This window comes from Podarcis vaucheri (genome assembly GCF_965113315.1).
Source record: "Podarcis vaucheri genome assembly, chromosome: 3".
Lineage (NCBI taxonomy): Eukaryota > Metazoa > Chordata > Lepidosauria > Squamata > Lacertidae > Podarcis > Podarcis vaucheri.
Genome location: NC_138761.1, coordinates 58937367 through 58953679, shown reverse-complemented (window position 1 = coordinate 58953679; position 16313 = coordinate 58937367). Strand labels below are relative to the sequence as shown.

General features: G+C 40.3%; 1 protein-coding gene across 1 annotated transcript in view; it reads left to right on the top strand.

Annotated features, from left to right (window-relative positions):
- Nucleotides 1–16313, top strand: part of MTHFD1L (methylenetetrahydrofolate dehydrogenase (NADP+ dependent) 1 like) — a 109140-nt gene that overhangs the window by 27371 nt on the left and 65456 nt on the right. Inside the window, exons 12-19 of the mRNA XM_082215222.1 lie at nucleotides 1527–1663; nucleotides 2160–2206; nucleotides 2826–2933; nucleotides 3993–4067; nucleotides 6643–6745; nucleotides 8354–8430; nucleotides 9859–9999; nucleotides 13344–13412. Coding sequence (XP_082071348.1) covers nucleotides 1527–1663; nucleotides 2160–2206; nucleotides 2826–2933; nucleotides 3993–4067; nucleotides 6643–6745; nucleotides 8354–8430; nucleotides 9859–9999; nucleotides 13344–13412 — 757 coding nt within the window. The remainder of the gene's footprint in view (nucleotides 1–1526; nucleotides 1664–2159; nucleotides 2207–2825; nucleotides 2934–3992; nucleotides 4068–6642; nucleotides 6746–8353; nucleotides 8431–9858; nucleotides 10000–13343; nucleotides 13413–16313) is intronic.

The window sequence follows — 16313 nt, the reverse complement described above, 5'->3', positions numbered from 1 at the left end:
GGTAATTCAAAATCATTAATCATACTTTAACTTTAGGTGTGTGTATATAGGGTGTGGTTTTTTTAAAGACAGAATAGAAATTAACCAAGCATTGATGTATTAGGAGATGGAACATATCACCCATATAACTTCATTTTTTTATCAGAACTTAGCTGAATTCTCTTTCTCTTTAAACCATTGTGATCTCAGTTTACTTTATTGATTCCAATTACACCATAATTTCTAGGTATGTTGGTTCAGAATGTGACACACTTAGTGGTTCAAGTGTGCATCCATTATCTTCAAACTGAGCTTGTAGACTTTCAAATTAGAACTCTATCAGAAAAGGATACGATCGTGGTTCTCTTGCCATCAATCTTACTAGAACCATACCTAGTTACATTTTATTTCAATTCATATGGTATTTGTTTAATTGCTTCTGTTTGATTATCTTTCCCTGTCTGTGATCATTGTTTTAAAAGTTGAAATGTTTTAGGAAAACATACATCTGGATGGTTGTATATCTGATGTTCCTTGATAAAATAGAGCGGCTGTTGAGGGCGAACATGATTAGCAAGTATCTATGTACAACTTGAAATAAGGAATGCAGCTGCACAGCTGTAATTGTGACAGTGGGATATAGCTACATGGGAGAAATATCCTTTCCACTTTATTGTTGGGAGCAGGGTAGGCCAAATAGTGTTCTTATTCCTTTCTCCTATCCAGCATATGAATATACTTCCCCTCTGTTTAAAAACTCCCAAGGGCTCATGTAGATTTAGGCTTTTGCAAGCATTATTATTTGCACTTTACTAACACATCTTTATTTATTATTATAACATATTATTCTCACTGCTTTTTTGTGGTGTGTTTTTGTACAAAATGTATTCCCCTCCCCCCCTTCTCATTCATGTTGGAGAGGTTAGGAAATAATCGTTCACTACATAATGGCACACTCGATAAGCCTATTCATTGTATTTCCCCTTAAATGCTGAAGAATGAGTTTTCAAGAAAGTTGGAGAGGCTTTGGTCTTGCATGTAAATCTATACCAAATTCAGTGTATGTGCCAGGTATTCAGAACAGTTGCCAAAACAATTTGTTTTCCCCGTTCTTAAGTCAGTTGCTTTAACAGAAGAGGTATTGACATTTGGGCGATATCCAATGTCATGCAAGCAGATGCAATAGAACTTCCCCTTCCACTCCTCCCTGCTGTAGCCCCATGCACCACCCCCAAATGTGCTCCAATGGGTTTCCCAACTCTTGAGCAGATTTTGGGAGTACATGAGGGCCCTGGGGGAAGCAAAGAAGGACAAAATCCCATGGCAGGAGAGGAAGCCTGTTCCACAAGCAGGCTGATACCATGGGATGTCAACCAAAGTTAGTGTAACAGGTGTAAACTGCCTGTTTTATAATAGCATCGTTTAGTTGAAATGGATTATACTGTTAATTTTTATTTGGCTTGCATTGGTAGCTTTTCCATACTCATAGTAAAACCAATGTCAGCAGGCCTATTGATTTTATACATTTCATCCTCCGGTGTTGTTAGGATTACACCAACCCCACTTGGCGAAGGAAAGAGCACTGTGACAATTGGCCTCGTTCAGGCTCTGACAGCCCACCTTAAAGTAAATTCCTTTGCCTGCCTGAGGCAGCCTTCTCAAGGACCTACATTTGGCGTCAAAGGTACTCATTCTTTCATATTATACAGTACTTTATCATATAGCTTCTGGACTGTTTTGGCTAAAGGAAACCGGTGAAATATTCGTGTGTTTTAGAGTTGTTCTGTTTCTTTGATTTTAAAGGCATGTCCAGAGAGTATGGTGCATAATAATTTTTGTAGACTTTTAAAATATGCAGACAGCTCTGTCATGTGGGTGATTATCTATTTCATAGATACACAGCTGAAACTGTTTCCACACCGGGGTGTCAATGTGTATGTGGGTAGACTTTTCAGTGTCTACTTTTGTGCATTTTCACCCATACATCCACACTTTCAGTTTGCTGCCTCTGAAATCTATCCCAATATTTCCATCCATACTTGGAGGGATACTGTTTGTTTTCTGAATCTCATTAGAGACTCGAAATTTTGCATCATTCCATTTCTTCTTTTATGGTTTATTGAAGCCTTCCTTCAGAATAGTTTTACTAATGTAACATAAGCATTTCATTTGCTGCGTAGGTGGAGCAGCAGGGGGCGGATATGCTCAAGTCATCCCAATGGAAGAGGTAAGCTAAAACTTTCTTCACACCATTGAAGATGGACTTTAGCTCCTCTCTTTCTGTTGTCAAAGAGTAAATACATACAGAGACAAATATTAATTTCTTTGAAATCTCTTTAATCAGCAGATTAACTTTCATCCCTTGTGTAATGCCATTAATTTTCTCATTCTGTACTTTTTGTCTTGGTTTGAGACACTTTTGCTCAATTGTGTTATGAAATTCATGAGAACAGCCATCCACCCAGCATTCTGTTTCCAATATAAGTTCACACAATCATTTTGAAGTACACAGTATATTCTATCCTTCAATATTCACATCATAAATAAAAAAGCATGGATGTATGAATCAAATTGCAGGTTGCTGCATCCTAGCAAAAACTTATTTTCCAGCTCGTCTTAATTCGTCTGTACTTTGGTTGTGTTGGCTATAAACTCTCATCCACTGAACTGAGACCCTCTCTCACGTATTAAATCTCTTCAGCTACAATGATGATGATTTAATCATATTTCCACAACAATTTGAAAGTTGTTCAACTGAGCTGTTAATCCCACAAGTGAAAGGGCTTGGATGGGTTTCACCAATCTGCTCAAAATGAATGTTTTTCTCATTTTTAATTCATCCGTAGTTCAATCTTCACTTAACTGGAGATATTCATGCCATTACTGCAGCAAATAATTTGCTGGCTGCTGCTATAGATGCAAGGATTCTGCATGAAAATACTCAGTCTGATAAGGTAAAGCCAACCATTTTATAATTTCCATCACTAATGTTATCTGATTGTTACTGTGAATTTCCTAAAACACAGCAGTTAAAAGCATTTTAAATAATTCATTATTGGCCATTTAATAATTTGTGTATATGTTTTGGTGTAATCCAGTGGATTTAGAGACCTTTTCCACTCGAGGTTCATCTATATACAGAGCCAGCATTTTTGTCACAGTTTGGAGCAGAGGTAATTAACATGCTGTCCTCCAGATGTTGCTGGACTCCAACTCCCATCAGCCCTAGCCAGCACGGCCAATGGTTAGAAATGTTGGGAGATGTTGACATGCAACACCTGGAGGGTAACACACTGGCTACCTCTGTTCTAGACAGACCAAGAAACAGCATTTTGGATTCTCAGTGCTGGGCTTTTGAGGTTGCCAGAGAAGAGGCTTAGGCTGCATTCCAAGAGAGTTCCCTTTATATTCTCCTTTATAATGGAAAGGTTGTAATTCACTTCTTGAAGGAAAATGCTGTTCTTGAGGGCATGGCAGTAGTTAAGGGAACTCTCGTCTTCTGTCCCAGAAACTGAGTGTTTAGTCCATACTGATAAGGATCCTAAGGAGCAGTGCCATCTGATAATTGCAGAACCTTTGTGGCCTTATGGGAGCCCTTGTTTTTAGATTGTAATATGTATTTACTTCAAAATGTGGTGAGCCAATACTGCCATGCTTGGGGAACCTTATTGTTCTGCTGAGTGGAGCTCTAAAGTCCTTCCCTAAGGGTCCAGTAATCCCAAAGGAAGTGCCGCATGGGCTCTGTGTGGTGGAAGTACTCGCAGTATGCAAACCTTCTTTCCTGAGCAGATGAAAGACATTTTGCTGGTTATGATAGTTGTTAATTTTGTATCAGTTGCCCTTTAAATGGGAAGAAGAATGTCTCAGAAGCTGTAATGGGTGGAGACCAATTTGGAATAGAATTGGAAAATGCATGCTCAGTTATTAGCAGAATCAGGACTGCACTTTATGATCCTTGATGGGGGACTGGCACTTTGCCTTCTGATTTTCATTATACTGTATGTTCTTTGCAGGCCTTATATAATAGATTGGTTCCATTAGTTCATGGAGAGAGGAAATTTTCAGCCATTCAGCTTGCACGCCTGAAAGTAAGTGGCCTTTTAAACTTTCAGTAATATTTTATGGATTCTTTTAGAAGACCTTGGGTCTCTTAAAAAAATAATGAATTTAAACTGATTTGGCTTATAATAATTAGAGTTTCCTATTTTTGAACTAATAAGGTCAAAAGGTCCCCAAACAAATATAGGTTTAAATGAATCAATCATTTTTCCCCATCTCATAGTGATTTATGTAGTCAGATAGAATTGTGTTGTCTCTGCAGGAAGGCATTATATGATGTATTTCAACTTTATCACATATTCAGTAAGTAAGATTGTCACAGTTTATAGAAAGTGTCTCAGCTTTTAAGTTGCAATCCAGTGTACCTTTATCTGGGGGTAAGGCCTCTTGAACCCAGTGGGGTTTTTTCTGAGTAAACACACATAGGAGTGCACTGTTGGAGTGTGTTGAAAATGTATCCAATCAGACAAACTAGTCAAACTCCCACTAGGCAGCATCTAAGTGACTTTGGTGGTGAGTGAAGCAACCTGGTTGTTTGGAAACTACCTTACGCCTTCCAGCAGCCCCAATGAACTATCTCTGTGCTTTGGAGTCTTTTATGGGTCTGGAGAAACCTGCAAATAACACTACTTAGGGCGCTTCGAAACTGTGCTTGCAACAGATACCAGTTTCCCCAAAACAGGTGGTCATAAGGAAAGTGACCCCAGTCGGTATATGACACCAGTCTGTGTCTCCTGTTATCACTGGGTGGCAATGGCAATGTAGCCCAATGCTTTTAAAATTCTAAACTGTCATTGACTTAAAAAAAAAAGTGTATTTCTACTTTTTTAACTTTCAGTTTCTGAAAATATATGTAACAAACAATCTCAATATAACCTCTACCCCTCAAGAAACATTCCCATGCATGTACAAAGTCAAACATTAAGCAGATTTTATGATACTTTAGAGTTTATTATAGCAGCTAGGAGTCTTAAAAGTTTGTCCCAGTGTGAGCCATGGTTAGCTGGTTGTAGGGGGATAACATTCACCTTTCCAGTGTGCTGATTAAAAATGTACCATACAGTTTCAAAATATTATTTGGACTTTGCACTCATTCTGGTTGGACTTTGCACTCATTCTGGTTGGACTTTGCGCTCTTCTGGTTGATGCTTTTCTGCTTTTTCCATAAGAGCTATGTTCCATAGTCTATCCCACCATGTCTCTAAAGTTAAGTTAGTACCTGTTTTCCAATATTGCGTTAATGTATTTCTAGTTGCAGACATGAAAAGATTAGTAGGTCCTTAAACAGTAAATTCTTATAGCCATCTATAAACAGATTTAATAAACCTAGCCTCAGATCAGGTTGCATCACCTGTTCCTTAATAAATACCATTTTCCAAAGTAAATGTCCAGGTTTGCATTCCCACCACATATGGAAATATGAACCTAAATGTTGACATCCTCTCCAACAAAAAGGACTTGAAGGAGAGCTTAAACTGTGGTATTTTACAGGTGTGTGGTGGCATCTGTGAATTGTTTTTAAACTATTTTCTCTCATTTTAGCTGACACTGACTTAAAAGATTTTTCCCTCCAAAGTTTTTGCCAGTCTGCATTATCAATTTCACTGAGTAAATCTGTTTTCCATATAGATTTTAAGGAGATTAGATCCCCTGTCATCACATCACAAATAATCTTGTAGATACTTCCGAGTAAATTTTTGGATGCGTAGATAGAATTTAAAATTATTCGTTCAATAGGTTTTAAGGCTCTGGTGGCTTGAAACAATATTGTTGGGTTAGCAGAGAAATCTATAATTTCGTGTATGGACCACCAATTTGTTTCAAGGTTACCTAATTGTGCTTTTATTTTTACTCCAGTAATAGGTTTTATTTCCCTACAGAGGTCTCTTATTGTTTGTAGCCCTTTTTGTTTCCAGCTTTTGAATTGTGATTCTCTAGTTCTTACAGAATAAAGGGTAGAAATAGTAAGGCTAATTGGAGATGTTGCTGAGGCCAATTTTTTGGACCGTAAGGTCTGCTAAAGCAAAGGAATTGAATATATATTTTTTATTAAAAGAGTCCAACTCCAATAATAACCATGAGCCCTGAAATGAGCTTTTAATTATGAAGGAAAAAAATTGTAGACAAGTACCGTAGCATTGTGATATCATAAAAGGTGTCTGAATTCAACTGGAGAGAAATATTCCCTTCAAGCAAACAAGGTCCTGATCGATCAATATTGGACAGAGAGTAATATCACCTTCAGTTGCATGTGGCTACTTCTGTCAATAGTTCTTAGGGCAGTAGGCATGGACAGTTTCACAAGAGAATTAGAAACAAGGTTGCATATAATCTGCTGCACAAAGCTCCTTCACCATGGACTTCCACTAAAAAATATAACTGGATGTCAGCTGGCCTTTGCAGTGATGAGCTGAAAGCCAATCTCCATTGAGCATAGCATGTGTGAGCTGGTCATGTGACCTCTTCAGCACATGCCATTCTGGCTTGAGTTGGCCACAGCATGTACTGTGGTGGGTTTTAGAGCTGAGTGGGTGTTTGTGTAGCTTTTTCAAGCAGCAATCTTCCTCATGTATCATTTTTCTTCTTTTTGGTTTCTTTTTCTAGAGGCTGGGAATAACAAAAACGGATCCTGGCTCATTAACAGATGATGAGATTAGCAGATTTGCAAGACTAGACATAGACACATCCACAATAACATGGCAAAGAGGTAGGTGTCAGAATATAAGAGGATCCTGCTGGATAAAATCAAAAGTCTATCTAGTGCATATTGTGCCATGCTGGGCCAGATGCTTGTGAAAATATAAACTGAACTAAGTTTTCTTGATAATAGCAGGCACAACTATTATAGGCTGTTATCTATGCCCTTGTTATTGGCTTGGACTGTTGCCAGAAAAAAAACAGATTTCTAAATAAACATGGCCATGATTTTTCTGTATGTTCTTTTTATTTCTAATGTGGCAAATGGAAGAAATATCCCTTGTAGCAAGCTAGAAAATGCCACTGTTTTTTCTTCGGCTTTTCTTTCTTTTCATATCCTGGAATCCCAAAATGTTTTTAAAGCTGTGATTCTAGGAATCCAGACTGTTTGTGCTTTCTGCTAAAGTCCAAAATAAAGGCTGGGAATTTGCCTTCTCCTTGCAGAATACTTGCAGAATAATCTCCTTCAAGAGGCAAAAAGAGCCTAGCCCAAAGGAAGACAAACCACACACTTTCCTTCCCTGCCATAGGACTTGGTGAAAGGAAGGTGTTGTAAGTAGACACCAATGGTTTGCTAGTCTGTAGACACTTTCAGACTCCCCCTTATTGGCTACAACCCACTGCTGTACCTACTGACTATGCCTCCTGGCATCCATACATTCAGCAGGGTAGTGATTCGAAACAATGGAGTTTTAAACAAAATGATTTAGTGATATTCTGGTTGCAGATAACCTTTTTGTCTGTAGGTAGTACCATGCTTTTTTGACCCTTGCCATTGGACATGGACATTGTCAAATGTATTGTTTTTTAAAAAGTGTCTTCCCTTAAATTTCTTCATTTTAAGTAGCAGTAGAAAACCAGCTGCATCTTTTCAGCTAGATAAGAATATGCATTTCTTGTAAGCCCTTAACATTTTCCTTTTCATGTTTCTGTTCATACTGTGGTAAGTATGTGGTTGTTTAAATTCTTCAGATTATATACACATTCCTAACATCCGTCATGTCTGTTTTCAAAGCATAATCTGCATTATTCAGATGCTATTTGTCTAGTAAACGATATACAGCAAGAGTAATCAGAAGTTGTTTAAATCTTCTGAGATTTTTAAAGCTTTTATATCATGCTCTCAACTGAACATTAATACTCAAAAGTATATTGAGCATACTGATAGGGTGTAGAAAATATGATAGAAGTTATTGTTTCACATCCTAATTTTCAGTTTTTACAAAGCATCTTTCTGGAAATATCTTCTGGTTTTACATCCATTTTAGGGTGCTGATAACTTGAAGTCAAGGAGGAGTTTCCTAACAAAAGCCAGAATCGTATTTTGCCAATCAGAAGGAGGAGCAATCTCTGTAGCAGAATGTGTTGTGATAAGGTGACATCACCATTGCTCTAGCCCTACCTGAGAGTTTGCAGCAAACCTGAACCATCACGAGGCTTTCACAATATTATGCCATGCTGCAGAGCTTCCAGTCTTATAAAGAAGTGTTAGATTTGTTACACAGGAGAAGATGCACACATTTAAAAATAAATGTTTTTATGTATCACATTAACAGGATGACGTGTAGAAATAGTTCCTTCTCTCTTTTTTTGCTAAATGTTTCTTTTTTCCTTTCAGTGGTAGATACAAACGACCGATTTCTTAGAAAAATAACAGTTGGACAAGCAAGTACAGAAAAAGGATTTTCTCGTCAGGTAGGTAAAGTTCTGACTGTGTTTGGAGAAGACATTTCTTTTGATCATTAAAAATGTTTCCTTCCTAATACATTTTTAATAAATTGTTGAAGAACTGGTTGCTTAATGGTTTTAGATATGAATTAATTTGCAGCTAATCTTGGCTTAGTGTATAGTAGTGATTTTAAAGCAATAGTTTTCATATAGTTATCAAGTATGGTAATCAACATTGCATTGATGTATGGGGAAAATATATCAATAAATAAATATGTATGTTTACTTGCATGTAAGTCCCCCTGCATCCAACGGGGATACATGCTAGTAAGTTTTCATAGAAATGTAGTCTAAATCTCATTAAAAAACAGATCAATGGAATATAAAAATGTGAGAAAGTGTCCTAAAGAGAACTCATCATTGTAACTTTGCTGATAAGCCAAGTTCATTGTTGTTTTTTCATGCACACCGTCTTTGTTATGACATTACTAAACAGTGAGCATTGCATTTGGCAAGGCTACTTCTAAACAGTAGCCATATTTAATATGTTAGATCTAAGTGAAAGTTTACCATATGGAAAATATAATCTACTTCAAGTATAATGTGGAAGACAGAGGGCAGTTATTCCGGGTGAAGTGTCACAAAACCAGCTCAAGCTTTTTTACATACACTTCCCTAGAGATTTGAGCAGCTATGGAGGGAGATGACAATGTTGGGTTTAACTGCATGGGCTGAGCCCAAAGAGAACAGCCTTCTCACACCCTTACAGGATGCCATTTGTCAATCTTTTTAAGAACTTGTCCAGATAAAGGCTGCTTTTGGATAATCAAATTCCAGTTTAATGAGCGGAGGTATGAACAAATCTTGTGAATGTGAATGCAGCTGCTTTGCTCCTATCTTTGCATGAACTGGTGAACAAACCAAGAACTCTTCAATTAACTATAACTTTCCAGTCCACCTGAACCAAGTAAATAGTATCAATGGCTTTATTTATTTATTTATAAAAGTATTTATATACCACGAGATCACAAAGCCTATCGGGAAGTGGTTTATAGCATTAACAAGATTTTTTAAAAAACATACGATAAAAGCATAAATACCCTGTCTTGTTCCAAAGTTGTTAACCTTAGTTTTCAAGTTCACATGAAACTAGTTTGCTGGCTCATGCAAAGTGAGAAGTGAATGAAGTGCCTATGTGCTCAAGCCACAGAGCTCATCTGTATACAGTCAGTAATCCAAACTCGGATGGCAACTATCCATGTTCTTTTATCCATGTTCTGTGCTGATCCTTATCAGTTTTGCCCACTGGTGGTATGCCATCTTCTTTTATTGCTTTCATTTGTAGCCCACCTTTCTTCCATGGTGGAACTCAAGGTGGCGTTCATCAGATTCCCAGCTATGGATTAGAACTCCAGGTGTCTCTTGTCTCATAAACTTGTACTTTTCTTTTTACAGACTCAGTTTGATATAGCTGTTGCAAGTGAAATCATGGCAATCCTAGCGCTGGCCAGTGGTCTTTCAGATATGAAAGAAAGAATGGGGAAAATTGTTGTTGCTAACGACAAAAAAGGACAACCAGTGACAGCAGAGGATTTGGTATGGATCACCCCAGGATTCTTCTTATTACTTTTGCTTATTAAGACACAATGCAGCTCTTATAAAAACCCACATTCAGAGACAGTGTGTATCTGGGGTGCACCTTATTGCCAGAAGAGTCAAATTTGGTCAAAACTGTGGGTTATTTTCTGTTTCTAACAATTCATCCCACCTATATCAGTGGTTTTCAAAAGGTGGGCAACAACAGACTGGCAGAGGGGCAAAAGTTTTCAGAAACGGAGAGACTCTGTTCACCTTCTTCACCTTTGCCAACAAAATATGGTAGGATTAATTCACTTTAGCAAAGGATTTTTATTAATTCACATACAACCAGGGCCGGTTGATAGCTTTCCCACCTGTCCCATCACACCAGCCTGATTCAGGGAGAGCTGCAGCTTTGTTCTAATTATATGTCCCTGTGTATGGTTTTGCGAGGGGTTAGAGATGTCTTGTTTGGTTCCCCTTTATAATGCTATGTTGGATCAATACTCTAAACTGAGAGAGGGACCTTTTTTCAGCCGCAGAGCCACATTCCCCTCTGGGCAATCTTCTGGAGGTCACATTCCAGTAGTGGGTGGGGTCAGAAGCAAAAGTGGACAGAGCAGTTACTGTAATTTTTTACAGAAGCTAGTTTATTTATGGGACGCGGGTGGTGCTGTGGGTTAAACCACAGAGCCTAGGGCTTGCCAATCAGAAGGTCGGCAGTTCGAATCCCCGTGACGGGGTGAGCTCCCGTTGCTCGGTCCCTGCTCCTGCCAAGCTAGCAGTTCGAAAGCACATCAAAGTGCAAGTAGATAAATAGATACCGCTCCGGTGGGAAGGTAAACGGCGTTTCCGTGTGCTGCTCTGGTTCACCAGAAGTGGCTCTGTCATGCTGGCCCCATGATCCGGAAGCTGTACGCCAACTCCCTCGTCCTATAGAGCGAGATGAACGCCGCAACCCCAGAGTCATCCGCGACTGGACCTAATGGTCAGGGGTCCCTTTACCTTTACTAGTTTATGTATATGGTCACACACCACTTTCTGTTCTCCATCAAAGCATGTAAGAGGCATTGTCAGAGTTCTAGCCAAGCAAAGCAAGACTAGTGAAGGGTGTGGCCTGGAGGGGAGAGTCCAAGGGGGCCAGACAGAGATACTTGGAAGGTGAGCATTTGGCCACCCCTGCTGTTAATCACAGATCTTTGCAAAGATAATCAGGTTATATGCATATGACTACATGCCAGCATCTCTGCATGCTCTCTTTGAGAAATGGGCTAAGAGAAGAGAACAAGTTTAGAAAGTGATGCTTCATGATGCTGTTTCTACTGCTGTTTGTTTTGATTTTTTTTTGTTAAGATTGTTTTTTATTTTATCTGTAACATGCCTTAAGTATGGTTTTATCATAGAAAGGGCAGGATATAAATGTCTAAATAAATAAATAGTTCGAAAAACATGACTTACATGCATACATTCCTGAGCCTTCAAAAGCAGGACTGGAGTTTGCAAATTAAACGTTGGGAGTGCAGCTGCAAATAATTTTTTTTTTGTAGAATAGAACAGTGTCCTAAATTTTAGGTCTCAGAAATATTTTAATGTCACTCTGAGTGTCTGCTTCTATTAACACTCAGTATGGGTTCAAAATGAACCCATTTTTAAAGTTGCTTAACTTTCCCTATATTGAATTGATGTTTTTACAAGTAGCTTTCAATTCATTATTTAATGTTCAACCTAAACTCTAATTCCTCCTCTCTTTCATTTCATATATGAATAATGTTTAATATACCATGCAAATATGCAATTGCTCTTAATTTCAGGGTGCTATACCACATTTTCAGTGTACTGTAATAAAATCTAAAATACACACTAGGAGATGAAAACCAGATGCTGCAAGGGCTGGAGGTGGGAGGAGGCAGAAAAGAAAAGATAAATTGAATATTTCATAAACTCAGAGGCTCCTTTCACAAGTGTAATGGATTTTTAAAAGCCATCCTCTGTAATTGAACTACAGAATTTGTTGCCAAAATATGGTGCTCATTGAGCAGGGTTCTAAAGACTAGATTGCAATTTGGCTGCGGTATTATCGTAAAATGTTTGATAGACAGATGCCATATCTCCATGGCAAATTAAACTGGCATGCCCAAGATTAGTATTTCAGCAGCCATGAGGAATATTAAATAAATATGTAGCTATTTGTTTAGTAAGGAAGCTTCTCAAATTACTGCATGAGGACTCTTTTTCACATTGAATATACTCTTTTTACAAATAGCATACAGGTGAGGATATTGTCTTGGAACCCTAGGCTCCAGTTGTGTTTGTGGTGTCTTTATGTAAGGCATGTTTTAATTCTTTATGGAGTTCTTTCTTTCCTTTTAAAGCAACCAGTTCCTAGGAGGTTTTATTTCAAACTTGATCAAGCAAAATATCCAATGAGAGAGTATCTGGATTATCATACCATAAATGTGCATTGAGACAGTTATCAGACAGAATTCAATGTTTAATCGGGGGGGGGGCAGTTTCTGAACCTCTGTTCCTCAGTGAAAACAATGTGTTATTAGAGACACTGCATCAACCCCTAAAGAGCAGGAAAATGGGTTAGGAATGGCCATGAGGAAGAAGCGGATATTGACTACAGCCTTCTTTATCAATAGCAAATTGTCCAGTGCCACCTAATGGAGAACTTGGCTTCCTGGCTGGAACTGTTTGCGTACCTACAGAAAAGGGCATCTACCCTGTGGTCTTATGTCAGACTCCATCTAGACTATCTCCCTGTTTCCTACAACCAAATGCCTCTGGGAAACCCACAAGCAGAAGATGATGGAAATAGCCTTTTCCTGTTCCCCGGCAGCTGGTATTCAGAAGCATACTGAAGACCATACTCTGAACCTGGAGATTGCATTAAACTATGATGACCAGTAGCTATCAGTATCAAGTGGTGTGGCTATGCTGCTCACCTCACCTATCTCTGGCATTACTGCTTACTGGGATGGATTGTCGGAGGGAGGGAGTGGCAAGGTTGGTGCAGTGCAAACACGCCTGATGGATACAATTCAGTGCTCCTGGCTGGCTAAGAAAGGCAAACTACAATGTGTGGGTCTGTGCCTTAAAATATTTCCAGGTTCAGTGTATGTATTACTTTTAAAATTGTGTTGTATTGAATTGTATAACTCAGAAGCTTTGTTACCTCCCATTCAGAATTTATAGTGATGGAGGTGGCATTTCCAGAACTTTTAGCACCACCCTACATAGAGATAACAATGTTTTTCACAGCTGTGTGTTGGTTTGTGTTTAGCTAAAAACTTTGATTTTTAAACCACTTTACTTGAACTTATAAGCTGCAAGTTATAAGCAGTTTTTTTCTTTTTTAGGGAGTAACTGGTGCTTTGGCGGTTTTGATGAAGGATGCAATTAAACCAACACTGATGCAGACATTAGAGGTCAGTCAAATCATCTGTAACCCTAACCTTTCTCTTCCCTTTTTTAAAAGAACTATATCTAAGTTGCCAAAGTGCTGTCTTTTTTAAAATTGAAATTAAACATTTGCTTGTTTAGACTGCATGACTTGTCCTTTTCATATTTGATTTGCATGGGCATTTCACAAGGCATGTTGTTAAGAGAGGGTTCCCCTCTCCCAAGTCCAAGAACATGTGAATTTCAATTAGCATTACCTGTGCTAGAAATGCAGATCCAAGGGGAGTTCTGCCATTTCCTCCCACCTCCCTTTCAGCACCCCGTTGCCATACCCCACATCGTTTCTGAGATGCTCTCAGGAGCAGCCTGGGAAGAGAGGGGGTAGAGGGGAGAGGTAGGAAAGCTCCATTCTGTGATCAGAACTCCACTTACCCTTCTTAAGATCCACATGATTGTTAAGAATTGAGGCTGCAATCTATACAAGCTTAAATCTCAGGAGTTAAGCATACATAAAAGCCACAGAGATCACATCCTCAGCTTTTATAGGAACTGAAATGAAGTGTCACCTGTCATAAATAAACAGTAAATAAATGGGAAGAAAAGATGGTATCTGTGAAGACATACCCTTTTACAATATTCAAATATATATTCATAGAAAAGATATTGGTGCAACTTCAGAAACAGAAGCATAGGGAATGCTTACTTCTAAGCATGGCAGTTTTACTTGGAAGCCCCTTGGCTTGCAAAATGGCAAGGAAAAAACAATAGGATCTGTTGGTTTGGATCCAGAGAAACTGTGAGTGCTGCTCTGTTCACAGAAGGAGAGGGATGGCAATTAGGGGTCAATTTCCTGCTTCCTCCGATGACCTTTGAGAATCCAGGAGGAGTGCCAGATTGGCCCCACCAATGCATTTGCGCTGCATTGACCACCCTGCTACCTTAGCCTTCCTGGTAAGCAACAGTGACCTGCCTACTAGTCATTGTAAACTGCTCTGAGGTTTTTCCTACAATCAAATAAGGTAAAAAAAAATATGGAAAAAATAAATAAATACTGGAAAGCTAGTGTCAGGGGATGGTTAGCTGCTTGTGCTTAAAATTGTGCCCCTTCAGAGTTTGTGCGACCCCACAAACCTCTGTGTGTGACAGAGCTCCTCAGACATGTCTGCTCTAGTCACTAGTAGTTCTGACAGTGGCTGTCTGCGGAAGCGCTTCCAGCAAAGAAGTTCCTTAACGGAAACGCGTCTCCTGGACTCACGACGTGGCAGCTTCCGGCGCAGCATGGGTCTCCCTGCAGTTGCTTCTGACACCTCCCCGCTATTTTCGCTCGAAGTGTCTCTCACCCCTTTCTCTCCCCTGCTGCTTCCTGCCTGGGCTGCTGCGTCTCTCTCAGCATTATTGAGATCCTCCTCCAGAGACCCCGCGCTCCCCCTGCTGGTCCCTGCTTTGGCTGTTGACTCTCTCCCAGTCTCTGGGAGCCTTACCACTTCCCTTTCCTCCGATGTCAGTTCCCTGACATCCACCTCCCCTCCAGGGCCCCCCTCTCCCCCGCCCCTACTTTCTCCTCTGGGCGGTGAGGAGCTGAAACCCCTAAAAGAATCCTCTTCATCTTCAGACGTCTCGAACAATTCCCTCCATCGGTCTTCGTTCCGACTCGCTGAATCCTCCTCCACCTCGGAATCAGCGAACCCCTCCAACTCTTCTTCGTCGTCGGTGGTGGCGAAGTATTCCCTCCGGAACCTCGCCACTGGCTGGGGTTTTCTAGGGAATCTCTGATGAAAAGTTTCAATCAAAACCTCGTCATCTACCTCCTCTGCCCTGACCCAGGTGTTTTCCGACTCCGGCTCCCCTTCCCACATTACCAAATACTCTACTTGCTCTCCCCTCCACCTGGAATCGAGAATCTCCGCTACATGGTAGCTGTGTTCTTTTTCCTCCATAGCTGGTCCCCTATTGACCCTCCCCTCTCTGTCCCCTATATACGGTGACAGCAATGATCTGTGGAACACTGGGTGCAACTTCATGTGGTTCGGTAACCGGAGTCTGAAAGCCACTGGGTTGACCTGTTGCGTGACTTCAAATGGGCCCAGTCTTTTGGGTCTTAACTTCTTACAACCTCCTTTAAATGGTAACCCTTGGGTGGACAGCCACACCTGGTCCCCCACCCTAATGCTTTCCCCTTCCCTTCTGGTTTTGTCTGCCTGCCTCTTATATTCCTCCTTCGCCCTGTTTAAATTAAGTTGGAGCTGGCGATGGATCGCTTCCATTTCTTCCACGAACTGTTCTGCGGCAGGAACGCTCCAGTTCTCCCCCTCCCCCCCTGGGAAGGCTCGGGGATGACACCCGTGATTGGCCAAAAAAGGGCTCATCCCCGTGGACACGTTCTCTGCATTGTTATAGGCAAATTCTGCCAACGCCAGCTTCTCCACCCAATCATTCTCTCTGTCATTCACATAACACCTCAAATATTGCTGGAGGACACCATTAGCTCTTTCCGCCTGCCCATTGGTTTCTGGATGACGGGCAGTGGAAAAATTCACCTCTACATGCAATAAGCTCATGAGCTTCCTCCAGAACCTGGAAGTAAATTGTTTCCCTCGGTCCGAAACCACCCTCAAGGGGGCACCATGCAACCTAAACACATTTTCCACAAACAATTTAGCGGTTTCTTCTGCTGTGACCGCATGTGAGCAGGCTATAAAGTGGGCCATCTTGGTTAACAGGTCTACCACAACCATAATGGCTGTCTTCCCTTTGGACCTGGGCAGATCAGTCATGAAATCTATTGCCACTGCCTCCCATGGTCTTTCCGGCGTGGGTAGTGGTTCTAATAAACCTGCCGGTGCCCGCCTCTCCCCCTTGGCTCGTTGACATCGGTCACACCCTCTCACATATTCCCGCACATCTTCCCTGACCTTGGGCCACCAGAA